Source organism: Melitaea cinxia, chromosome 10 (assembly GCF_905220565.1).
Source record: "Melitaea cinxia chromosome 10, ilMelCinx1.1, whole genome shotgun sequence".
In the NCBI taxonomy this organism is placed as follows: Eukaryota; Metazoa; Arthropoda; class Insecta; order Lepidoptera; family Nymphalidae; genus Melitaea; species Melitaea cinxia.
In genome coordinates this window covers 472,841-500,237 of record NC_059403.1, presented here as the reverse complement: position 1 = coordinate 500,237, position 27,397 = coordinate 472,841, and the positions used below count along the sequence as shown (strand labels likewise).

Sequence of the window (27,397 nt, the reverse complement as noted above, 5' to 3'; positions counted from 1 at the left end):
CATCATCATCAAACATCATCGATCAATAAAATTTCAAAAGAGTAACTGCGTGAGTTTCTTGCCGATTCTTCTCTGCAGAATCTACATTTCGAATCGGTGGTAGCTTCACTTTTACAAAAAACAATAATTTATTTGTCAAGTTTTAATTTGTAAAATGACGATTCGAAAGTGAATTCAACAAAATAGTTATTGTTCAGTCCGCAGAGCTATAAAATAAAAAATAAATCTAAACTAAAAGTAGCCTTTTTTTACGTGGGGAAAATCCATCATGGATACCCATCATGGTTTTGTTAGATTCCTACTGACTAAAAACCACCACGTGTGAGCCGTCGTCCGCCTGGGTGGGGGTCGCGCTAGCATTCGCCACCTCAAAATAAAAGTAGCCTAAGTTAGTCCTTATTGCATTAGCCATTACCAGTGAAAGCCGCGTCAAAATCAGTCCAGCCGATTCAGAGATTAGCCGGAGCTGAGAGAGAGACTGACATACAAAAATTATAAAAATGATATTTTTTATATATTTTAGTAAAAAAGCGGTTATTTACACAATATATTACAAACAGACATTATAATTTTATTTATTTACATAGATTACTGAAATTACCTAAAAATGGCTTGAGAAACATAAAGAAGATTGTTTTTTACACGACTGTTCCATGTAGCGTGATTGAGATTTAAGAGAAACCTTGGGAGCAACCTGGTAGTTCCGAAATTGTTCCAACGCACGAAATTTGAACCATAAATATGCTATAAAGAGGTCATGAACTGTTGTAATATAATTATTATACACTACATCTCTATGTAAAATAATATTAACAATTTCTACGAATACGCCAACCCGCATTTGAACAGCGTGGTGGATTAAGCTCTGATCCTTCTCCTACATGGGACCTACGGGAAAGAGGCCTATGCCCAAAAGTGAGATATTAGAGGCTGAAGCGAACGAGCGAATTTCTACGCGAGCGAAGCCGCGGGTAGCTCCTAGCTATTTATAAGTATCATTGCTTCGATAAAATGTTTGATACGGCAATTTCAATGTCAAAAACATCTATTCAAAGAATGATATCACTTAATCACAATAATTTGCTATTCGAAGCAACGCTCTTTTTATATCGTGTATTTTTTATGACACTATAAACTGGAATTATCAAAACTGCGTTCGTAATCGTTTCGATTATTATTCATAATTTTAGTACCAATAGAGTAAAAATAAATAATAATTGTCTTTGCACACAAAAGATAAAAACAGACTTCAATTACATCGACAACTCATACAACGTAGGTAGACGAAAAAAAAATCAGTAAATACGCGTTATTAAAGATTGCTCGAAAAGTAGTCATCAGATCTTATAAATTTATTATATGAAGCATTTGCAAGATAAAGTTTTAGTGCGTAGACGCTAATGTAATAATAATAATAAATAATAAATATTCACAACATACACACACGGTCGTCTGTTCCTAAAGTAAGCAAATTAATGCTGTGTTATAGGTAACAGCCGACTGGTATAGCTACATTTTTTTTTTTCGATAAACATACATATAAATAATACATATATAAATAAAATTATGTGGTGTCATAGGACACCAGGTAGGAACGAAGTTCCTTCGGATAGTATAGAAGCAACACAATTTGATAAAAAAAATGTTGAATTTTATATATGTATATTTTCTAGCTCTTGATTTTTATTTTTATTTTGTTGATTGGTTTTTAATTAAGTACATAAAAGTATTTAGGAAATTTAGTATTTTAGAAAATAACAAATACCGTAAAATAAAATAAATCAAACAAAATATAATAATATTAATAATTCAAACAATTAAGTGAAATAAAAAAACATATGGCTATATTTTTGTCGGCAGTATAAAATTACATAAATAATTTAAAAAAAAGTTTACTAGTAATATTTTAGTTTTACAAACGTCATATTATACAGTCGTGTGACTGATATTTACTTCCGTTATATATTTTTCTTACGGTTTTACTGTTTTAGTATCACTTTTTTTTTCAGTTCGCTTGCCCAGCCAAATGTCAAGCCTGTCGTAAGGAACTTCGTTCCAATAAGCATATATATTACAGCCAGAATCGGGGTGGGAATCGAACCCACAACCCTCGGAGCAAAAAGCAGGGTCACTATAAACTTCGCCAGCGAGCTAGTCAATATATATAGAACTGCTGGGAGTATACACTTTTTAGAAACGGTCGAATCAAAAGTAAAGTTTAATAAGAATTTTGTATAACATTTAAGTTGTCTAGCGTAAATTCATCTAAGTGATATATTGAATCTTAAACATTAAAGATTACTAATACTACTGTAAAATAACATTAATATTGTGGAGGCATCTCATCAGTATTTACATCTACTTTGTTTACAACACGTACCTGCTGTTGTTATAAGATAATTATGTCATTATTTAAAGGAGAACTGCTCATTTCATTAGAACACAAATCATGTAGTATTAAAGTTGATGTTAGTAACTAATATCCTTTTAATTTGTTTGTATTATTTTTGTGTAATACCCACACACGAGGATATTATAAGCATTTTTAATATCATATCAAAAATACCGACGATCCAGCGGAGAATGAACCCGTACCTCCGAATCACCGTGTCGGTTTTTGATATGATATTATAAAGGCTTATAACTAATTGCGCATCGTTAAAAAAATAAAAAATTAAAACATAAAATATCTTACAATCAACGGCCTCCACTAGGCTTTATCTAGAATAGGTCCGGAAACACACACAATACAGAAGCAAAAATGTCCAGACCATGATAAACTTCTGTAAGGCCAATACAAGTGTACAGCATGTGCAGAGATCGAACACGCAACCGCCAGCGAAACAGTCATTGCAGCAACCGTTGCGCTAACGCATCGTCGCCTTTGATTAAAATAGCTATGTATAAAATTGAAACAGTAACATGAAAAGAACAAAGCGGTCTTTCGCCGAAAGAGCGATCTCTTTCAGACAATCTTTGGTTATAGGACACGGCATGTAAAATGCGGTTAGGAGGTATTAAGATGTATTGAGACACACTTAATGACACACTTATTGCAAATATATTATTTTGGATGGTAGATACAATATATTACAAGAAAAACCTGTTTTAAAATTCACAAAAACTGTCTTAGCAGCGTTTTTAAGTTGTTTGAAATATTTGATTATGTGAATTCGGTGTTGGCTTCTCCATTTTTTTGCGTTTGCCGTTATTATTAAAGCATTAACTACGTTTTTTACACAAGCTTCATCATAAGTTACTAAAATACAACAATATTTATTGTAAAGATGTACAAACTTTTTTGAATTTAAAACTTAAGCTGCGTAGCCAGGCGTAGTTTGTACTGCCATTTAATTCGTGAACATATCGATTTTTCCAATTTCCTTTTATTAAAAATCTTATCGTGGCAGTAACGAACATAATAAATGGATTATCCAATTTGTTGCAGACGTTCTTAAGCTATGCACTTTCGTACATTTCGGTGATGATTGTTAATATGGACAGGTATTCCGCAAGGATTGGTTTTAGGTGTATTTTTGTTTAAAGTATACATTATTGTATTTATTATATATTTTTATTGCTAATTATTTTATAAATTCAAATTTAACCGGAAAAATCTCGTATTTACGCGGTGAGACATAATTATTACGTGACTCTAAGACCGAATTCGTTTTATTGAAACCAACAATTTTGTGTCAAGTGCCAAGGATAATTATACTGAAGTATTTGTTAAACAATAATTACTTTGATTCTTGGCCGTTCCACAACAATGGTAAAATCCACATTTTTAATTGAGTTTTACGTAATACCTAGTTTTAGATTTGATGGACTTTAATACTTTTCTCAAATTTCCATAACTATTTTTTTTTAATAAATTAAAAAGACAAAGAATAACACTAGAGATATCCGACTTGAAAACATAAATAAAAACTATGTGCCTATTTTATTTTAATGACAAATAAATGTTTCAAATTCGTGAAATCCTTATAAGTAAATAATTGCAGTAAAAAATAATATTTACTCAACTGAAGTTTTAAATCTATCAATCTATCGTAATGTATCATAAATGTAACAACTGCAAGCAAACCTTAATAAATAAATAAATTAAAAAATATATATTTCCTTAAAGATTCGGATCTAAACAGGATTTGAGATAAAAGTCAATGTCATCGAAGATATAATAACAATCATCGCAGCGCCGTCTCAAACGTAATTTGTGTGTTGAACATTTATCGCTTGATAATGATTAAGGTCATTGAACTGTATTATAAACATGAGACTTATTTGTAAAGGTTTTTTACCTAAAATTTACTATGCAACCTTAACACAAAAAAGACATGAAAAAATTTAAATATTTTTTTTACTATTTGGGTTTTCTTGTGGCTAATGGCTATTTAGTGATGTGTCCCGTAAATAAGGCTTGTTGTAGCACACAATCTGTAAATATCCTTGAATTTTATTTGACAAGACCCAATCTCCCGCATTCATCATCTAGCTACTACCAGCTACCCTCTTCAAGTCGTCAGTCCATCTAACCGTATGACTGTCTATGACGTCATGAATGTACTATCCTAATGGGAACCATCCTGCTTCAGCCTGTAATATCCCATTACTAGACATAGGTCTCTTTCCCCATGTAGGAGAAGGATCAGAATTTAATCTACCACGCTGCTCTAATGCCGGTTGGCGGATATATTCCCTACTATGAGTAACGATCGCTATTAAGTTTACATGATAACAACCGGGACCGACGGCTTAATGTGCTCTCCGAGGCACGGCGGGCCACCCACAAGGACTGCACAAACACCCAGACCACGGCAAACACCTGTATGGCCAATACAAATGTTTGTCATGGGCGGAGATCGAACCCGCAACCGCCAGCGGAACGAATACAATCCATGGCTGTGACCGTTGCGCCAAGGTGGCGTCCAATATATGCAATGGGAACCATATTTTATCTAAAATGCGCCGTATATTAAATATTATGCTAATCGATTAGCAAACAACACGGAACACGAGCGACGTCACTCACGTGTACGTTACTGGCGGCGATGAACCGATTGTCCTTCAACGTTCAAGCCAGTTCTGAGATAAGTGCATTCAAGTAAAGAAAAAAAAGCACAACATTTTTTATCAGCTTTAAGTTTATGTTCTTGTAAAGATTACATATCCTCGGTCAAATTTATTCATAAAAATGTAATAAAATATTAATTATATAAAAATTAAAAATTACGAACAAAAGAACTTGATTTTTTTTTCAGCTACTTTTTTAATGAAATATTATACCTACACAATATACATACTTACAATTCACAAGATAACTATCAATAAATATATAAAGAATACGTGGAAGAGTACGTATATCTAGGACAACTCGTAGGCGCAAGAGATACTATGCACAAGGAAATAGATAGAAGGATAACTAACACATGGAAAAGATACTGGTCCCATAGTGAAATAATGAAAAATGAAGACATGCCGCTTAAAGAGAAAAGAAAAGTATATAATATCTGCATTTTACCATGTTTAACATATGGTTGCCAAACATGGGCATTAACAGAAAAATTAATGAACAAAGTAAACGTATGTCAAAACGGAATAGAGAGAAGTGTAATTGGGGTAAAAAGATTGGATAAAATAACATTAGAAAAAATAAAAAATATTACTAACTACTACTTTAAAGAGGTAAAAAAGACATGCAAGACTTTAAAATGGAGATGGACGGGACATATGATAAGAGAGACAAAAGAGAAATTGACAAAAATGATAACTTTTTCCATTCCTAGGATACCACATCCTAGGAATGGAAAAAGAAACAAAGGGCAACAAATGAAACGTTGGGAAGATGACCTGAAGAAGGTGGCTGGTCCAGTGTGGATGAGAATGGCGAGAGACAGATCAATGTGGAAAAATTTAAAGGGAGCCTATGTCGAAGGACAAGCTGTTTGAAACCGATTGTCGATAACAAATTACTATAACAATGTTATTATTTCTAAAAATTGTGGAACAGTAATAAAGGCTTATTTTATTTTTATTTTTATTTTAACTATCAGTCATGGTACAAATCATGTCGCGTGGAATGATGCTAAGAATGCTGGCAGCATTTCACCGTTGAATCGCTATGCCGATTCTCTGGCCAAACAATACATCATCACTTTTGGAATTACTTGTGATCCAGATAATGTTTGTTTATTAAAATAATACAAAACACCTGACTCTAATAATTTACTTAGCTACCTAAATTATGTTGCTTTTAAACTCGGGTAAATTTATTAAGTCTATTTTTGTTTACTTGGGATTTTGTAAATTTTTTTTGTAAAGAATTTTTTAAATGAAAGACGATTTTTTTTAATCATTTTGATTACTAAAAACAACTAGTTTATACAATTTATTACCATCATACAGACATGAATACATCTTAAAATAATGTAAAAACATTTATCACCTATAATATAATTAATATTTTGGTCAATACAGGTATTATCCTTTGTCCTTAAATTAAAATTAATAACATCTACTCAAAGTTTCAAAACTGTCAAAGGTATATAGTGTTAACAAAAGGTATATAGTAAAGGTATATAGCGTTATATATAGTGTTAACTTATAAATATGACTATTTTATTGCTAATGTATAGAAATAGAAATTTTTTCCACCAAAATGTTTGTTAACAAAACTATAAATGTATAAATATAACACCTGAAAATGATTTTTATGACAAATGGTCAATAAACTGTCTCGAATATGCAATGACTTAGACTTTTTTTGAAGTGATACTTCTTTAGGAGCATGAGGGTAAAGTTTTACGGATGAAACGGCAACGTTTTGATGAAACGGCAACGTTTTGATGAAACGGCGACGTTTTGATGAAACGGCGACGTTTTGATGAAACGGCGACGTTTTGATGAAACGGCGACGTTTTGATGAAACGGCGACGTTTTGATGAAACGGCGACGTTTTGATGAAACGGCGACGTTTTGATGAAACGGCGACGTTTTGATGAAACGGCAACGTTTTGATGAAACGGCAACGTTTTGATGAAATGACAACGTTTTTGTCGATGGCGCTGGAACGGAAATCTAAAGCTTGGGATTTGTATCAATATAAACGGGACTTAAAAATTAGTTTGACAAAGAAGTTTCACTTCTGACACGTCTACTTTCTACGCACGCACTTTTTTATTTATTGCATACGAACGAACGAATTAATCGAATTTTTAACAAATTACAAGACAAACAAAAAATCAACTTTTGGTCGAAGTATAAAAATAGTTGTTAAGTTCTAAAGTAATTCTAATTTTAAGGCTACAACATCAGAGATATAATGTATAAAATTCTCCTGTCGCGGTGTTTGTAGTTAAACTCCTCCGAAACGGCTTTACCGAATCTCATGAAATTTTGTGTGCATATTGGGTAGGTCTGAGAACCGAACAACATCTATTTTTCATCACCTTAAATGTTAAGGAAAGTCCAGCCCAATTTTTTTTTTTTTAATTTTTACATAAATTATCTATTTTATTTTTTTATGATGCAACATTAAAAAATACATACAACCCTAAATTTCCTCCTACCCTAATTAATCCTCTACGATCAACCCCTTTGTTTTATTTGTTAATTTTAAACTTTAATAGATTTGGCAAGATTTTTATTTTTATTTTGTCATGAGTTAGAATATTCTTTTTTATATTACTCTTAATTTTCCACCTCTCTACGATCAACCCCTATTTTCTATTATGTAAATCCCCGCACACTTATAGTAGATAGTATATTGGCAAAACAACGTTTGCCGGGTCATCTAGTAATAATATATATTGTGATTACGATTTCTTATATTGTGATTACGTATTTTTTAGTAATTATATCTTAAAATTTACATATCAAAGGTAATTTTTCAATTGCGTAACTTAAACTGCAACCAGTGGCCGCCCTCGAGGCGGGGATTGAATGACTCAGTCGAAAGTTTTGAGGGTATACAAGTTTTCTTTGATGGAGATATTTCTAAGTGCAGGAGAATCTGGTACAGCAGAACTTTCAGCTCGCACAAGGCGAATCTAGATCCTGCAACAGATTAAAATAGCTAACTGTAACATAAAAAATCAGCTAATAAATATTTTTTAGTTTTACATTTATAGATTTATAAATTTGCACAGCAGGAAATATCCTAAAAAGAAATAGAGCAGCCAGTGTAGGGAAGTACCCCGACCTTATGGTATAATATTAAGGTCAGATAAATAATATTGACATCAAGTTGGTGTATTCATGTGGGGAGTATGGTGGCCAGAGCTCCTGGGTAGGGTCTGGTGTAGGATCAGCTACGCGGTTGCGTTGCTTCTTGCGTTGCTGGTACCAATAGGCTATCGTAAACCCTTACTACCATGTGGGTCTTACACTTGTTTGCTATTCTAGTACTATACGAATAAAAAAGTTTTGGATAGATTCAATCTGCCATATGCTGCACACGTATTATTATTTCTTTTAAGTGTGATGAGATCATTTTTAGTGCTTTATAAGTACATTTATTGTTTGTGTATTGTTAATGTTATCTGAGTAATGAATACATTTTGAAAAAAAAGGAATACATTTTGCATTTCAGGTATCCTAAGTATTGTTTCGTGGTCATAGTTAACCGACTTACCGATACAGTTTCTAGGACCAAGACCGAAAGGCATGTATGCCATGGAGTTGATTCTGTGTTTGTTTTCGTCAGAGAAACGTTCAGGATCAAACTTCGTGGGATCAGGAAATAATTCTGGATCGCGGTGAAAAGCCCACGCCGGTACCGATAAAAGTTCACCTTTCCTTATCTGCACAAAATAAATATTCCAAAAAAATGTAGGAAAAATTTGGAACAACGAAATTTAAAATAATAAAGGTTAATAGAACAGTTCTTACAATGTAGTCTTCTGTGGCTTTGCTATTGGGTTTTCCCAAATTGTAGTCCTTTACGCAAATCCTGTCTAATGCTAAAGCAGGTGGCCATAAGCGTAGCACTTCTGCAATTCAGTTGTAAAAGTTGAGAAGTTCGTTTTTGATACTATTTACCTAAGCCAAATAATATAAATTTTAAGAGTAATACGCTTCTAAAAGTTCAGCTTTACCTGACGTCACCATGTCTAAGTAATTCATGTTTTGAATCGAAGTCAAGTTCAATTTTCCACCATTTTTGGCATCCTGCTCCCTGATCTCTTCCACGAGGCGTTCCTGAACCTCAGGGTGAAGAGCCAGTTCATGTAGTGCAAAGGACATTGCAGTTGAAATCGTGTCGAAGCCAGCGATGAAGAATAATACCGCTTGGGCGATAAGGTCAATATCTGACCAAACTAACAATAAAAAAGATGTGTTAATTTAACTTATTAAAAACAGTATGCTGACATTTAAAATAAGATTTATTAATTTTTTCTTTGCTACCGATAAACCCTGATCTCACAAATATTTTATCTGTACGAGTATAAATAAAAATGAGTCGCCAAATGTATCGCTATAAACGATAAAATTCGAGAACAAAAGATTGTTTCGTCTAATTTTTTAAAATATTTTTAATGCTTTGTAGAAAGTTCTTACAGAATAAGAAATCAAGGGAATTTCGTATATATTTTTTTTTTCAATTTGGCTGGTATTTTAATAATTCTTCTATATGTCATAATAATTCTATCTTGTACAGTTGTGAAGAATACAAGATGATGAAAGCAAACGTAAATTAAAACTGCAAACCTCTATCAGTACTTTTCTTTCCAATAGACGATTCTTCGACAGTTGAAAAACCGGTGTCTTGATCTTCATTCACATTCTTATCATCGTGTACCAATTGTCCTGTAGAATTTGCAGTTAGGTTATTTTAGTAGAACTCAATTCAAACGCTTAAAGTTCCTCGCATAGAGCAATATTCACATTTATTTTATATTAGCTGTGCCCGCGACTTCGTCTGCATGTAATTCAACAAATAGTTATTGTTCAGTTCGCAGAGTTATATAATAAAAACAATCTAAAATTAAAGTAGTCTAAGTTACTCCTTACCACACCAGCTACCTGCCAGTGAAAGTCCCGTCAAAATCGGTCCAGCCGAATCAGAGATTAGCCGGAACAAACAGACAGACACACAGACAGACTAAAATTATAAAAAATGTTATTTTGGTATATGTACCTTTTATACATACATATGAATATAGTAAAAAGCGGTTATTTTAATATTACTAACAGACACTCCAATTTTATTTATTTGTATAGATTCAATTGTCAACCAACTAAGTATTTTAACAAAAGGTTATTTTAGAAGGCTACCATTTCAATTAAATTGGTCAATTGTCGGTTATAAAATTTTTATTGGTTGATGCGTCGATAAAAGTCTTAATTAGAACAAACAAGACTTTGCCTAAATCTATTTTGACGGCCGTTTCATTCAGAACTAATTTTTGGTAATTAATTTTTGTTGTTGTTCCTGATAGACATTTGTAGTTGTTACTGTTTAATTAAAGACGTTTTAGACAAGTGATATTATTACCATACGATTTTACATTCTGAATCGGATATTTGTTATTACAAATACTTGCTGAAGGCTGGATGTGACTTATTAGTCCTGCAACTGTGACTCCATAGAGGTGGTGTTTGCCATTTTGTCGTATTTGGTACAGATATTTAAAAAAAAGTCTCACCTTTCTTAGCTTCCATTAGCAAATGTATCATATCGGGTCTGATGATGTGACGCGCTTCCCTGTCCTTCATCGTACTCATCACTAATTCCACAAAGAAGTCTTTCGTTTGGTTTGAAAATAATGTTAATTTCAATCTCTGAAATATATGTTTGGTGTAGTGTTTCTGTTATTCGATATATAATATTTGCAAAGTCCTAAGCGAAAATAGAGAAATCGAATTTACCCAGATATAAAACATAGATGTCCCCGTGAACCCCAACATCATTACATTGGAAATTTTATATAATCCGAGCCACTTTCGTGAATGTGAAAAGAACAATTAAAAATAAAATACACGTATGTACAAAAGGCCTTATTGCTAATGAGCGATTTCTTCAGGTAGGGGAAATGGTATAAATTTTACAGATGTACAGTTTATTTTCATATATAAATAATCTATCGTCTTGCTGTAACCACTGAGCCAACATGTCAAGCTTTAGTTATTAGATTTTATTTAAATATTGTTACTAAACGATACATTACTACGTGGATATATGCAGAGACGGCTCATCCTAAAGAGCGCTGGTGCAGTGCACTCCCACAAAAATTATGTAACTAATCTATATTTCTTTCTAATACATACTATCCTTTATAAGTTTAGTACGATTCCTAGCACTGTTTTCAATGAGTGCGAAAGAGAAACATCCAGACAGGCTGACGCATGAAACAAAAGATTTCGTATGAGAAATTAGCCTAATTGGGAACATCGATCACGCGCAACGTTGCCAAACCGCTGGTTTGGCTGGTGGAATATGCGCTATTGCCGTTCTTATATTCTTGTTCTTCGGCTTCGTTAGTTATTTCGCAGTTTTTCTTTTAAATAAGTATAAATAATTGTGTTTGCTCGCAAACGAAAAAAAAACCGACTTCAATTACATCGACAAGTAATACAACTTGGATCGACGAAAAAATAGTCAAGTAACTACGCGTTATCAAAGATTACTCAAAAAGTAGTTATCAGATCTCAATAAAATTTATATGTGACCACATGACAAACATCAGCTTTCGATTAAATTAAAAATTATTAAAATCGGTACACCCAGTAAAATGTTATTGCGGATTTTCAAGAGTTTCCTTCGATTTCTCTAGGATCCCATCATCAGATCCTGGTTTCCTTATCATGGTACTAAACTAGGGATATTTCCTTTCCAACAAAAAAAGAATTATCAAAATCGGTACATTCAGTAGAAAGTTATGCGGTATAATACAACGTAGGTCGACGAAAAAAGCGTCAAGTAAAAACGCATTATTAGATATAGCTCGAAAAGTAGTTGTTAGATCTCAAAAAAATAATTTTTAACAAAAAAAAACCGACTTCAAAAAGGAAACTAAAAAGTGAAAAATAAATTTACTTAGTACAAAGTAATTCGTATTTTGATTTAGTTAATCAGAAATGATTAAATAAATATTTTATAATTTTGAAGTCGGTGCCAAGTAAAACAATAACTACTCTAGTATCAAGTCGTAAGTTGTATTCAGTTTTCTTTCATAATTTGTTTCATTGACTATTAGGTTGAATACTGTTATTATTCTGTTATTGTTTTGACATATCTAATAATATTTTTTTACTTGTTTCTTGTGTGTGTGTGTGTGTGTGTGTTGTTTGTATTTGTTATTGTAGCCAGGTTGTTGTAGTATTTACTTGGCACCAACTTCAAAATTATAAAATATTTATTTAATCATTTCTGATTAACTAAATCAAAATACGAATTACTTTGTACTAAGTAAATTTATTTTTCAATTTTTAGTTTCCTTTTTGAAGTCGGTTTTTTTTTGTTAAAAATTATTTTATTTTACAATTTTTAGTGATGGTTAGACCTAACAAGGATGCTTTTTCTCTTATGTCGGGGGTTCGGAAACATACACAATACACAAGCACAAACACCCAGATCATGACAAATATCTATATGGCCAATACAAATGTCTGTCTTGCGCGGGGATTGCACCCACTAACGCCAGCGCAACAGCCGGTGCTGTGACCGCTGCGCTAACGCGTCGACATACTATGAGTAAAGTTCGCTATCAGGTGTACGTAATAACAACCGGGACTGACAGCCTAGCGTGTTCTCCGAGGCTAGGTTGGGAGAACCACAAGGATTAACAACTAGACCGAAAATAAATATTTGTATAAACATAAATATCCACTCCGAGCGGGAATAGAACCCGCGACCGTCGGTGTTTAGGCGCCGCCGATACGGCACATGCACCATTATATCAAAGCGGTCGTCAAACAGCAAAAGGTAACTGCTGTAAATTGTTGAGAAATTCCCTCGAGTGTTTATGGGCTCCATCATCAAACCTGGTCCTGCGACACAGATGATCACACAGCAGGTAATTGCTATAAATCGTTAAAGAGTTCCCTCGACTATCTTTCGTCTCCATCATCAGACTGTAATGGCACTTATAACTCATATATATGCAAAGTTCTCATCAATAGAAATGAATTAAGTTCAAACAGCAGGTAATTGCTGTAAGTCGTTGAAGAGTTCCCTCGACTATCTTTCGTCTCCATCATCAGACTGTAATGGCACTTGTAACTCATATAGGTGCAAAGTTCTCATCAACAGAAACGAATTAAGTTCAAACAGCAGGTAATTGCTATAAATCGTGAAAGAGTTCCCTCGACTAACTTTTGTCTCCATCATCAGACTAAAATGGCACTTATAACTCATACAGGTGCAAAGTTATCATCAATAAAAATGAACTAAGTTCAAAAAGCAGGTAATTGCTATAAATTGTTGAAGAGTTCCCTCGACTATCTTTCTTCTCCATCATCAGATCGACTCCAGACCTTTATTAAATAGTAGTGCTTTATAGTACTTAATGAAAACATGCTTAAATTTACTAGTCACCCTTACGATTTTTGAAAGTTTCCCTCGATTTCTCTGGGATCCCATCATCAGATCCTGGTTTTCTTATCATGGTACCAAACTATGAATATCTCCTTTCCAACAAAAAAAGAATTATCAAAATCGGTTCATAAACGAAGAAGTTATCTCCGAACATACATAAAAAAAAAAATATATATACGGTCGAATTGAGTAACCTCCTCCTTTTTTTTGAAGTCGGTTAATAAATTAAAATGGGACCAACTGACACACACCACCTTTCGATTAAAAAAAAATTGTTGAAATCGGTAGACCCGGTCAAAAGTTCTGAGGTAACATACATAAAAAAAATATACATTCGAATTGAGAACCTCCTCCTTTTTTGAAAGTCGGTTAAAAATAGTTTGTACGGGACATTTATTGTTAAAAATGAAACAATAGAGTATATCCTTTGCTATACTTGCCAAACAGTGTGAAAAACTCTCGAAATGCGCCTCGAACTGAAAGCTAAGGGGCCACCACGTCCCCAAATCGCACTTACTCAAAAATGTAGTACGCAAACTAAATCTTTTATTCGTGTTTTTAAGTCTGAGCAATATTTCAAAACACCTTGGTTATGTGGATAAGAAGAAAGCAATTATTTGTTTTCCGTGTCTGATCGTTGTAGCTAGTGCCGGCTGTGATGAAAATAAATGGTGAGCTCTAGTTTTTTGTTTATTTTTTGTGAACCTCTATCAAAAATGTCATAAGCCGCCTCTAGATATATGTACCTAAAGTTTCGGGTGTTTATATACTATAAGTTTAGACTCGTGTAGTCAACGCTGTGAGTGTTTGTTTATAAATATTATATCAAATTACCTTCGATAAGATATCATTTACTAGATACTGATACAGTTGATGAATCATGATACAACGTAATTATTTTAGAATAACTTTATTTCATCATTGTTGCGTTATATAGTTATGTAAAATAATACAATTTACTTTAAAATATTTATTTATAGATAATATAATAACTGCCTTGCTTGTGGACGTATTTGGTAGAAAAAAAATATACTACTGAATTATTTAGAATTTCCCGGGTATAAATTTTTTCGTCTTCCTTAGAAGGACCGGACCAGGCATGCCTGATCAGGACTAGATAAGGCATGTAACGCAGATGATTTGTCTGGACCTGATCAGGATGAGATGAGATTTCCTGATCTGGACCCGATCAGGAAATCTCATATCATCCTGATCTGCCGGTTCGGTTCGGTCCTTTTAAAAACACGAATGTATATTCTTGAAAAATCGTTTAACAGAAAAAAAAGCGAATTGATATTGTAAATATGTTACTTAACATAATTATTATGATATTTGTTTCCGTTTATTTTTTCCATTGTATTATTTATTTATGTTTTTACTTTAAATATTAATTATTTTTATTTATTTTTATGTTATTAATTAATTATTATTATTAATTAAATTTTATTTGTTAACTTCTAATAATTAACTACTAATTAACTACTAGTAAGCCTTACCATACTTGATTATATTTTACATCAGGCTATCCTGATCTGGACCGGACCGGGTCCTGATCCAGTATGCCTTACCATACTTGATTATATTTTACATCAGGCTGTCCTGATCTGGACCGGACCGGGTCCTGATCCAGTATGCCTTACCATACTTGATTATATTTTACATCAGGCTATCCTGATCTGGACCGGACCGGGTCCTGATCCAGTATGCCTTACCATACTTGATTATATTTTACATCAGGCTATCCTGATCTGGACCGGACCGGGTCCTGATCCAGTATGCCTTACCATACTTGATTATATTTTACATCAGGCTGTCCTTATCTGGACCGGACCGGGTCCTGATCCAGTATGCCTTACCATACTTGATTATATTTTACATCAGGCTGTCCTTATCTGGACCGGACCGGGTCCTGCCTGATCCAGTACGCCTTACCATACTTGATTATATTTTACATCAGGCTATCCTTGTCTGGACCAGGCCTGGTCCTGATAGAGCTTGCCAGATCTGGCGTGCCTCATTCTATCCTGATCCGGTCCAGATACATGATCTGGTTGAGCCTGACCTTTTTTCTAGTTGGTTTTCAGTTTAGTCTATAACTTTTTATCATCATTACAGCCTTTACAGTCCACTACTGGACATAGGCCTCCACAAGTTTACGCCAAAAATAACGTGAAACTTTAAAAATAAATTATTATTTTTGTAAAAGTGAAGCTACCAGCGATTCGGAATGTAGATTCAGCAGAGAAGAATCGGCAAGAAACTCCGCAGTTACTCTTTTGAAAATAATATATAAACTGTGTTTTAGTACAAAATTAGAAACATGTTGTATGAAATACAGCGTCACTAAGTCCACACATCTTTATCAACTATGTAATTCTGCACCGAGTAATAAGCTTAACATTAGGTAACGAATCACAACGCACTTGGTTTTTTTGGCGTTCAAAACCAAGTTGTTTATTTTAAACCAATCTTGAATTCGCGACAAAGAAGCGTTCACGTCATCATAATTTACTTTTTTCCTATCAACTTTAAATATTAGAGAAGTGTCATCTGCAAATAGCACTATATCACAAATATATTTAAGATAAAATGGCAGATCATTTATATATATTAAAAAAAGAAAGAAGAAGGTACGTTAAGCCGTCGGCCCCGGTTGTTATCATGTACGCCTGACAGCGATCGTTACTCATAGTAGGGAATATATCCGCCAACCCGCATTGGAACAGCAAGGTGAATTAAGCTCTGATCCTTCTCCTACATGGGGAAAGAAGCCCTATGCCCAGCAGCGGGATATTACAGGCTGTAGCGTAGCGTGTGCTCATGAAGCATTTTATGCAAAAACGTGTTGTTGCTTGTCGTGATGATGACTGTACAAAATAAGAATTGATTAATTTAATTGCCAACTTAACAAACTGAGCAGCTGACTGTGTCCTCTATGTCCAGAAGATTACGAGCAATTGCGCATTATAACTCTTGGAGGCCTTGAGGCCTCGTTGAAATGCGACTGTTTTGTTTACATCATACAAGCATACCGCCTCGGCTTCGTACGGGTGCATTGCTGATACTAAATATAAAATAAAATGTGTTTATTTACGACATCACATTAGAAACCTGTTCACTATATTATGCATGTATTATACATACAAACATTCCTCTGGACTATTCTCTCACTCTATTCACTAAAGAAAACCGCATCAAAATCCGTTTCGTGGTTTTAAAGATTTAAGCATACAGACAGCGGGAAGCGACTTTGTTTTATACTATGTAGTGATGATAGAAGTGAAGCTTCTTTAGCAAGAAGCCTGCACTGTGTCTTAGATGTATGAAATGTCACTCATGGGAATTGAGATAACTATGACTTCTTCAATATATTTGCTAATAGCTTTTAATGGTGCCGAAATAGAAAAGATGATTTCACTAATATTTCCTTTAATAGAGAATACTGGACAGAAAAAATAACTTTGAAAAAAAAGTTAAGACAAATGATTTTTAATAATTAAATAATCAATATTGTTTTAGTACTATTGAAAGTCTTGAATCCAAAATGTTTAATAAATTAGAGATTACTCAAAGGACAATCGATAGCAGTAAAACGGTAGTCAAACGTCTAGTTAAAATTGTAAAATAGAAAAGTTCTCACTTAATTATATTGATATATTTATATTACCGAGATCATAACTCTAAGGACTTGTTTTACCGCTTGTTAATAATCATAATAATAAATGAACTGATAAATGAGAATACGTTTTATCAATACAAGTAAAACGGGTTCTTTTTTTATGCATCTAGGTCTGTAAACAAGCGTACGGCTCACCTGATGGTAAGCGATTACCGTAGGTTATAGATGGCTGCAACACCAGAAACATCACAAACGTGTTGCCGACCCTATCCCGAATTCTCCCTTGGAGTTCTGGTCACCTTACTCACCAAAAAGAACACAACACTGCTTAAAAACAGTATTATTTATTTGTGATCTTCTGTAAGGTCGAGGTAGTAGCCCAGTCGGGCTGCTCCATATTTTGAAGCAAAAAATTTCCTGCTGTACCCTAACAAAAAGGAAATGGGATCGAAAAGATTAACAAATAGGTAAACTTCAGTAAATATGGGAATAAAGTAAATTGCTTACCTTGACAAGAGCAGGAAATGTAGAGAGAGCAAAGAATAACAGCATTTGTTTAAACTTAAAAGTGGAGGCTTTCTTTCCCATTTCATAGAATTTATTTTCCTCTTCGGTATAGGAGTCAACTTTTAGGCCAAATGCACAAGAGGCGATCACATCGTTAGAATAACGTGTTGTTAAGTCTTTGCAATCTACTTCGATAGCACCAGCTGAAATTGATAAAATTAAAGTTACTGCTATTAGTACGTTACTATATCTATTGTTTTCTTGACTATTTTTCAACTTACTGTCAGAGTCTTTTATCTTCTTCTCCAAAGCTCGTATCATCTGTTTGCCCACTTCTTCCATAAACGGCACCATCAGCTTAATCTTCGAACTTGTAAAAGCTGGACTCAAAGTCGAACGCATGTCTTTCCATTCCTGACCTGGATATTGTGGATAATTTATGTAAAGTAAGTATAGTAATGTATTAGTTTTAAGAATTATAGCTCAGATCTGTTATGATAAAAATACCTTTCAGAGAAAATAAATTTCTCGCGAACAATGGTTCGACTGTTTCATCAGTAAATCCTCGATGGTCTAGGAAATGTTCAAAATCTTTGACGGTTACCTTTTTCACAAGTTCAAGATCTCGTATCAACACAATGGGTTTCATAAATTCGTATCTTCCGACAAATCTTAAAAAAATATATCATAATAATAATTATAATAATTATATAATATTAAAATAAGAACGCAATTCTTGAATAAAGTATCTTCTAAATGTGTGACTATCATTTTATCTATTTATTGTAATTATGAAATATAATTTTATTTACAAATTTCAGCACTCTGATTTCTTCGCAAGAAATAAACAATTAAAACTATCTAATAAAAACATTTTAAAACACAGAAATTATGTGAATGACATAAAGATGCACAAAGGGTTGTGTGATACAATTAAATTGTCCAAACACAACGCGATATTTTATCCTCGATATCGATGTTATAAGCCATGTTAATATTACTAAACACAAACCTTTCTTCACTGAACGTATTGTAGATTCTATCAAGATCTTCACTAAAGTTATCCATGCGCAAAATAATCCGGTGCATATTACCGAAGAATGGTACCACTTTCATATGTTTCACCCCATATTTGCTGAATCTGGAGTAGACCTGGCGGAAGTATAGCGCTACCACTGCTATGAACACTGCGGTCCATATCAGCAAAATAATCATCTGTCGAGAGAGATTACCAGATTGCTTATTGACAAAACTCATTAACTAATTTTTTATATTACTTGACGTGATAATGCATGTTGTGATAACATGTAATTAAAAGAACATTGACATCTGATTCTGACTAGCCCGTTGGCGCAGTTTGTAGTAACCCTGCTTTCTGCTCCGAGGGTTGTGGGTTCGATTCCCACCCCGAGTCTGGCGCTTCAGCCTGTAATATCCCACTGTTGGGCATAGGCCTCTTTCCCCATGTAGAAGAAGGATCAGAGCTTAATCCACCACGCTGCTCCAATGCGGGTTGGCGGATATATTTCCTACTATGAGTAACGATCGCTATCAGGACCCCGAGTCTGGGTGTAATATAAATATTTATATATATGTATATTTATATATGTATTATTTATAAGTATGTTTATCGAAAAAAAATGTAGCTATATACCAGTCGGCTGTTAACTATAACACAAGCATTGAGTTGCTTACTAAAGTAAGAACAGACGACGTGTGTGTATTGTGTAGATATTTATTTATTTATTTATTTATCCTATTGTAAGCTCATGTGTAACATACTATTATTAATGTATCTATTGTTGGTTATCCTTAAATAAATAAATAAATAAAAGTAATAGTTTCAAAATTATTTCATTAAGTCTTAATATATTTATATATTTTCCACCATTGTCATTATCATCAACCCATTTTCGTCTACCGCTTGACATAGGCCTCTCCATTGGCACGCCACTGAACTTGATCTTCGTGTGTTGATTTTCGACTGTTTCCAACTTCGTACCTTCGACGTGTCATCTATGCTTTTACAATTTCGATAAGATAAACGTAATTCAATATCTGACATACAAATTCGTATGGCATAAGCATTCTGTCTGACTTATTCCTTCTTTCGTCTTAGATGAGAGACCAGTGTGTTTATGGCTTTAATTATATTTATTACCGAAGTTTGCGTTAATGTGCGTCTCGAGGACAGTAGACCACGGTAAATCTGTCTCTGTGTTGCATTGGTCTTTCTTCCTCGCTGATTCTAACGTTAGCACATAAACATTTTACTTCGTTCTTATTTCGTATAAATATTTAAACTTTTTAGTCTTCATAAATTTAATAATTTTATTATACTTTATAAAAATGACTATTAAATATTTTGAAAAAAAAAACTTTAAAATAGTTTCATCATTACAGCCTATACAGTCCACTGCTGGACATAGGCCTCCACAAGTTTACGCCACAAATAACGTGAACTCATGTGTTTTGCCCATAGTCACCACGCTGGGCAGGCGGGTTGGTCACCGCAGTACTGGCTTTGTCGCACCGAAGACGCTGCTGCCCGTCTTCGGCCTGTGTATTTTAAAGCCAGCAGTTGGATGGTTATCCCGCCATCGGTCGGCTTCTTAAGTTCCAAGGTGGTTGTGGAACCTTGTTATCCCTTAGTCGCCTCTTATGACACCCACGGGAAGAGAGGGGGTGGCTATATTCTTTAGTGCCGTAGCCACACAGCAGTTAAAATAGTTTACAAAGTCGAAAATAGAGTTATTAAATGGTTAAATTAGGTAGCAATAACCTCCAGACAAGAACTACGACCCATGTAACTACAAAGGTCAATTACTTCGTTTCAGCCCATCACTGTCACATATTAGGTGCTACAATCGAAATTTTCAATGATGCATTGGTACAGTGCTCACAGCGAGTTGCTTATGAGCTAGCGGGCGCGGATTTAGTTCCCTGCACATGACGAATTTTTTACAGACCATACAGATGTTTGTTGTGGTTTTTATTTGCGATGGTTAACATGGGAATAGATAAGATAACAAGAATCAAGTCGGGAGAATGTCGAAAGTCGCTTTGGGATGTTTTATGTCGCTTTAGGACCTTGTCTGACAATTCTGAACACAGAAAAAAAACGAATTATATAATTTGGTACACTCGTTCGAATCTTATGAGTGGATACTGATCTATATAAATAAATATGAACGCCGAAATTGCGAACTTCGTACCTCAATATTTTGTCGTGAAAATAATAAAATAATTAAATATATCAAAATAATATATAGCCTATATTTAAAGTTTGACAAAGTTACATATGTGTGTAAAATTTCATTCAAATCTGTCTAGTAATTTCGGAGTTAGAAGATGCGCAATAAACACGTTGCAAGCACTTACTGACAAGCACAAGTACAAATGTCTTACTTATAAAGATTATTTTGCTATCGATGAAAACTTTATCAATGATTCTTCACAATCTTTAAAAAAATCCTGTTTCGTGTTCGTGATTATTGCGTCTGTTTAACACAAACATGCCGTGTGGTGTCGGTCAAGTAGAATAGCACCACCCCCTTTATTGCCGTGGGGGTCCTAAAAGGCGACCGAGGGATAAAACTGGCTCAAAATCATTAGGGTCCTGGAGAAGGAAAACTTGATTTGAAACCCGGAATGGGGTCTCCGTCAAGCATTCGTCGCATAGCTCTAAAATGCGAAAGATTCCTGCAGTCGAACTGGCTCCACACCTGTCGACTCGTTGTTCCTGTGGGCCTAGCCAGTGAGGTCGAGAGGATGGCGCAGAGCTTAGGCAACTCTGCGTTTTCCTGAAGAGTGTCCTAGGCGACACAGTCTGTCTGACACTGTTTAAATCGTCTGCAATAGACTGACTAAGGCCAATGATGATGAACACAAACGCTATAATTTAGATATCGCATCAGCCTAGTACGTAGATTTATGTATCATGGTTTATTTTGTACTATCCACTAACTGCTTCGCGATTTTATTCGTATAATTTGATGTCGTGGGACTGTTGGCTTACAGAGCACCCTATGTGTTATTCTAGATCTTCAGATTTCAAGTTTTATTACAATTAGTAGAATAATATTTGCGAGAAATTGTAACGAGCATCCATTTATCCTCAAAAACATTTATAATATTAGTAGAATTACATCGTTTTATTTTATATTATCTGTAACTACTTTTAATAAACCTTTAACATGTTTTATTTTGTAAATCGAAATTGATTTTAAAAAAAATAATGTAGAAAACTGTAATAGACATTTAGGACTTTTTTGCATTTTGTGTCTGTATCTGTGTGTAGTTAGGTCAAGCATCACGCCAGAACTACGCCACACTACGATACTATAGGATACTATAAAAGTATTGAGAGTTAGATGACACTGGTAGGTCATATGATTAAGGAAAAAAAAACCGGAAAACTATGAAAAAGTAAGCTGGTTGTAGGTTAGAGGTTCTATAAAATTAATCCACATGTTTGAGGATAGTAGGAATAACTTTGTCTGTCCGACATACACAACATCAAAATCCAAAATAAATTTTCAAATAGCCTTAAAAGCTCCATCGAATCGTTATTTTACAATTTAAATTTTTTTAAGTGATTATATTTTTAATAAGTGTAGCAAAAGGATCTGCGTTAACAGAACCTTTGTCTGATGCAGCAAATTTGTCAGTTAATATGATCTTACATCATCAATGATTCTTTCTCCATTTCTTAGACATTGTGACAATTAGGGTATGATGGGGCTGGCGTGTCTGTGTAGACAAAAGTCCCTAAAAATTCAGAATGTAGATTTGCTGAAAAGAATCGGCAAGACTCCGCAGGAACACTTTTGCAAATAACACATAAGCTGAGTTTTAGTACTTGCGTGAAATACAGCATAATATTAACCCATATATTTGATATGTATATATAGATAAATACTACTACTGTACTGTGTGGCTACGGTACTAAAGAATTTAGCCACCCCCTCTCTTCCCGTGGGTGTCGTAAGAGGCGACTAAGGGATAACACAGTTCCACTACCACATTGGAACTTAAAAAGCCGACCGGTGGCGGGATAACCATCCAACTGCTAGCTTTGAAATACACAGGCCAAAGACGGGCAGCAGCGTCTTCGGTGCGACAAAGCCAGCACTGCGGTCACCAACCCGCCTGCCCAGCGTGGTGACTATGGGCAAAACACATGAGTTCACGCTATTTTTGGCGTAAACTTATGGAGGCCTATGTCCAGCAGTGGACTGTGATAGGCTGTAATGATATAGATAAATGTGAAAAATATCGAGCTGAGACTGGTCTGCTACTTATTAGATAAGATTGTCTGAACAGTAGTTGATGTCAAGGAATGATAAGATTCATGTGTAAGCTTTCAAATTTTTTTTTATTATACAACTACCTTCTACCCGCGGCTTCGCTCGCATTGATTTTCAACCGACTTCCAAAAAAGGAGGAGGTTCTCAATTCGACTGTATTTTTTTTTTATGTATGTTACCTCAGAACTTTTGACCGTGTGGACCGATTTCGACAATAAATTTTTTAATCGAAAGGTGGTGTGTGTCAAGTGGTCCCATTTAAATTTATTTGAGATCTAACAATAGGTTTTCGAGTTATATCTAATAATGCGTTTTTACTTGACGCTTTTTTCGTCGATCTACGTTGTATTATACCGCATAACTTTCTACTGGATGTACCGATTTTGATAATTCTTCTTTTGTTGGAAAGGGGATATCCCTAGTTTGGTACCATGATAAGGAAACTAGGATCTGATGATGGGATCCCAGAGAAATCGAGGGAAACTCTTAAAAATCCGCAATAACTTTTTACTGGGTGTACTGATTTTAATAATTTTTAATTTAATCGAAAGCTGATGTTTGTCATGTGGTCACATACAAATTTTATTGAGATCTGATGACTACTTTTTGAGTAATCTTTGATATCGCGTAGTTACTTGACTATTTTTTCGTCGATCCACGTTGTTATTACTCGTCCATGTAATTAAAGTCGGTCTTTTTTTTCGTTTGCGAGCAAACACAATTATGTACAATTCTATAATGTATTGTGCAATAAAGTATTAATAAATAAATAAATAAATAAATAAATAAATAAATGTGGAAGAGATTTCTTTAAACCAATGAAGTAATGGTTCGAATTGAAAAAAATTTTTAGATTAGGATAGTCTATTTCAAACGAAGCTTAATATAATTATCCATTCTACGTGACAATAACGACACCAACTTGGAAATATTGAAACCAAATTAAACCAAACATTGAATGAACGAGGTGTGCGGTAAATAGTTTTCGATATCCTATTTCAAAAAGACTGACAAAAAAAAAATCTAAAAATGATGTTAAAGCGAATGTAATTACGTACAATCAGTTTTTAATAGTGAATACGGTTTTTAATAATGAATACGGCGATATGCATTGTAGCAAATGATTCACGCTATACGAAAATAAATTCTATTACTTTAAATTAAGGTTAATTTTAATTTGATACGTTCATGATACGTTCTTGAAATCAAAATTTTGTGATAAAACACTGTCAATTACACATTAAAGTACATATACCTATTTGTTGTTTTTGTTTTGATTTGTTAGTACAAGGAGAAGTTTTTTTTTTTACATTAATTATTTATAATTATGTTCGATGTTTGTCATTGTTATTGACGCTTAGGTACTTGAGATTCTTGAGAACACTAGCCTTTTTTTATAACTTTAAAAAATATTAATTAATTAAAATCAGTTAATAATAAGCTCCGTACCCACACAAACTTGACAGGAATGGTCGAAGAAAAATAGTACCCATTGTCAATTACCTAAGTAGTTTTAATGTTTATATTGCATGTTTGGTTCTGGTTTAAATCTTGTTACATCTAGCGCAGATTCGGATTATGGGTTCCGTAATATAGGTTTAGAAGCAACATTATGTATTCATTTGAAATTCAATGGAAATTAAATGAAGTCACTTCGAGTACGCTATCGAGCAGGGTTGAAAATTGAAAAAAAAAAAACAAAAACTGCAGCGCCATGAACCTGCGTCTGTGTGGGATGAACTCGCTTGTTCTATTCATCAAACCTCAGATTAATAAACAAAAGGCAGATGGAGCGCACCGAACATGCGAGTGAAGCCACCAAAGCGAATACAAAATCAAAAGCGAATACAAAGTCGCAGCAGTGCTAAAGATAGCGTCGTATTGTTTAAATGTCTCGAGTGATTCATTATTTGGTGTCAAAAAATGCCGTCTTGTGTTATTAAACATTGTGAAAGTTGTTCCCAAAAATAAAAAAAGAGGATGGAATTTCATTTCACAGGTAATTATAAATTATTTAATTGATTTTATTATTTATTCACTCAATAAATTATATGGTTATCTCGGAACACAAAACCTCGACATTAATTCAACTGTGTTGCCAGTGTTCGGCGAAATGTTTTTCCCTTCAATTGGGGAAACTACCTGATGGTCTAGGCGTTAGTGAGACTGACTTTTAAATGTACGGACGTGTATTCGATTTCCACACGTAATAACACGCCTAAATAGTTATTCCGAATTTAGATGTATTTTTATCTGTTATTACCATTTACTGTGATTCGGTCATTAATATCTAATGCAGGAGCTTAAATAAAAATGTATATGGTTATCAATTTAGTTCCTATATATATATGATAATGATGAAGTTATTTACATATATGGTATATTTTTTAAGTTGTGGGCAATAGCCAGATTATAATATTAGTGGAATTAATGGAAGATGCTAGATATATTTAAAGAATACATATTGTAATCAGTGTCAAGTTTTATTATTTAATGATTTTTACAGATTGCCGACAGATGTTGTTCTACGCGAGGAATGGGTTTCTATTATTCGCCAAAGCAGGCAAGACAATAATTGGCAGGCTTCAAAATTTTGCGTTGTGTGTTCATTACATTTTAAAGAGGATGGCTTATGCTTTACCGAAAAATGTCGTAGGTTGATAAAAAAAAATTCCAATGTAATTATTTGTAATACATCTAATCTTTTGGTCTAGTCTTTAAGTTGTCTGTATATCGAAGTATGTGTGTGTGTGTGTGTGTGAATAAAATAATGATGATTATTATTATTATTATTAACAAATATTTTAATTTATGTGTGTTTTTTTTTAATTTGTCTAATGAAATAAATATGAAACTACTGAAAAACACTAAAGTTTTATTATCTAGAGTTGTAAACATTGTAAAGTCCATTTAAACCTTGTTAAACAAAAACAAAATTAATACCCGAAGCAAAGTGTGGACGGACCGCTAGTTATATAAATCTTGACATATTACCTATTTCTTTCGTTATTTTTGACGAAACCTTTATTAATATTATTATTATTATTAAAGTATTTATTAAGTTATAAATTCATGTATTCAAATAAAACTTTAGAACCTATTGTCGTAAAAGGACATTTTAAAAAATACAGGGAGTTTTTTTCTTTTTATGGTATCATTATACACACATAGATGCACGTGTTCCTACAGTGCCATTTCTAGTCGCCACGCACACATGAATAAAAAGTGGCTTCATACTTTTTGTTGCACACGCTCCATCTGCCTTTTGTTTATTAATCTGTGCATCAAACTATATCAGTAATTTCAATCGATGATTGATGATGAAATCATACACCCAAGAATCTACTATCAATATATTTTATTAATTATTTATGTATCATCGATGTATGATTTATTACTCGTTACCGTAAACACTATTAAAAATGAAGTTGAACTCCGTGCCTATATAAACTTATAGAATACTGTTCGTCACACTTACAACTTCTAACAAAACGTCACGATACATTGTATATTAAAATTCACACAGCAATCTAACTCAAACACACAATCAACATAAAAACACAAACTTAATTACAACTTAAGCGACACTTCAAATTAATTCCACCTTGACAAAATAAATAGTATTAAAATATTTATTAATGAAATCACTCACCGTTTTCGTATTACTTTTTCTCTTTTACAAAATCACCTTGATTTTAAATGTATAAATATTTAATAAAAACAATAATTAAAATCGTATAATTTAGGTATTTCGTTTAAATCAAGATAGGTACGTGGTTAAAGAACGGAGCGCTTGATGCGACAGACTTTAGTAGGATGTGAACATATATAAATATAGATAGATGAACGACATTCACTCCCCGACTTTATTTTCATACAATTGATCTTTATCTAGAAGTAGATTACAATATAATACTTTATGAAAGTGCACTAAAATTCTTTTGTTATTATGTCGGTTACAAAGATTATTCATGTGTCCTTCGTTAATTCATCTGACATTGACGAAGGCCGCAAAACAACAAACTGCGTCGTGTGATTGGACTATAACAGATAAAAAGAATTTATCTTTAACGTAATATTTTACTACGAGTAATATTAAAGTTATTGTGTATTTTAATTGATTTTAAAAAAGGAACGAGGATCTCAATTTGTTATCTGTATTTTTATATGTATGTCTTTAAGTTTCTAATGGTGTACCAATTTTTGGTGATTCTTGTTTATTCGAAAACCGACGCGACGAGCGAGGATCAATGAGTAATTATGAGTTATCCGTTGTAATAGGCATATGCCTTCTCATTATATTACTTGTTGATGTGAATTAAAGTTAACTTTTTTTTAAGAGACAAAACGCCGTGGCTTATTCCGTTCATTGTAGTGGATTATTATACCTGATGTCAATGTTATCTTGAGTTCGTTTAGGTGAAG

General features: G+C 33.6%; 1 protein-coding gene across 1 annotated transcript; it reads right to left on the bottom strand.

The window, feature by feature from the left end:
* Window positions 1-7,808: 7,808 nt before the first annotated feature.
* Window positions 7,809-26,773, bottom strand: LOC123656840 (cytochrome P450 9e2-like). Its single transcript, XM_045592459.1, has 11 exons — window positions 26,625-26,773; window positions 18,676-18,878; window positions 18,171-18,334; window positions 17,945-18,082; window positions 17,664-17,866; window positions 10,647-10,782; window positions 9,709-9,807; window positions 9,096-9,317; window positions 8,890-8,990; window positions 8,633-8,801; window positions 7,809-8,055 (listed from the first exon to the last, which is right to left on the bottom strand). The coding sequence occupies exons 2-11, from the start codon at window positions 18,876-18,878 to the stop codon at window positions 7,889-7,891; spliced, it is 1,602 nt and encodes a 533-aa protein (XP_045448415.1). The 5' UTR covers window positions 26,625-26,773; the 3' UTR covers window positions 7,809-7,888.
* Window positions 26,774-27,397: the final 624 nt, after the last annotated feature.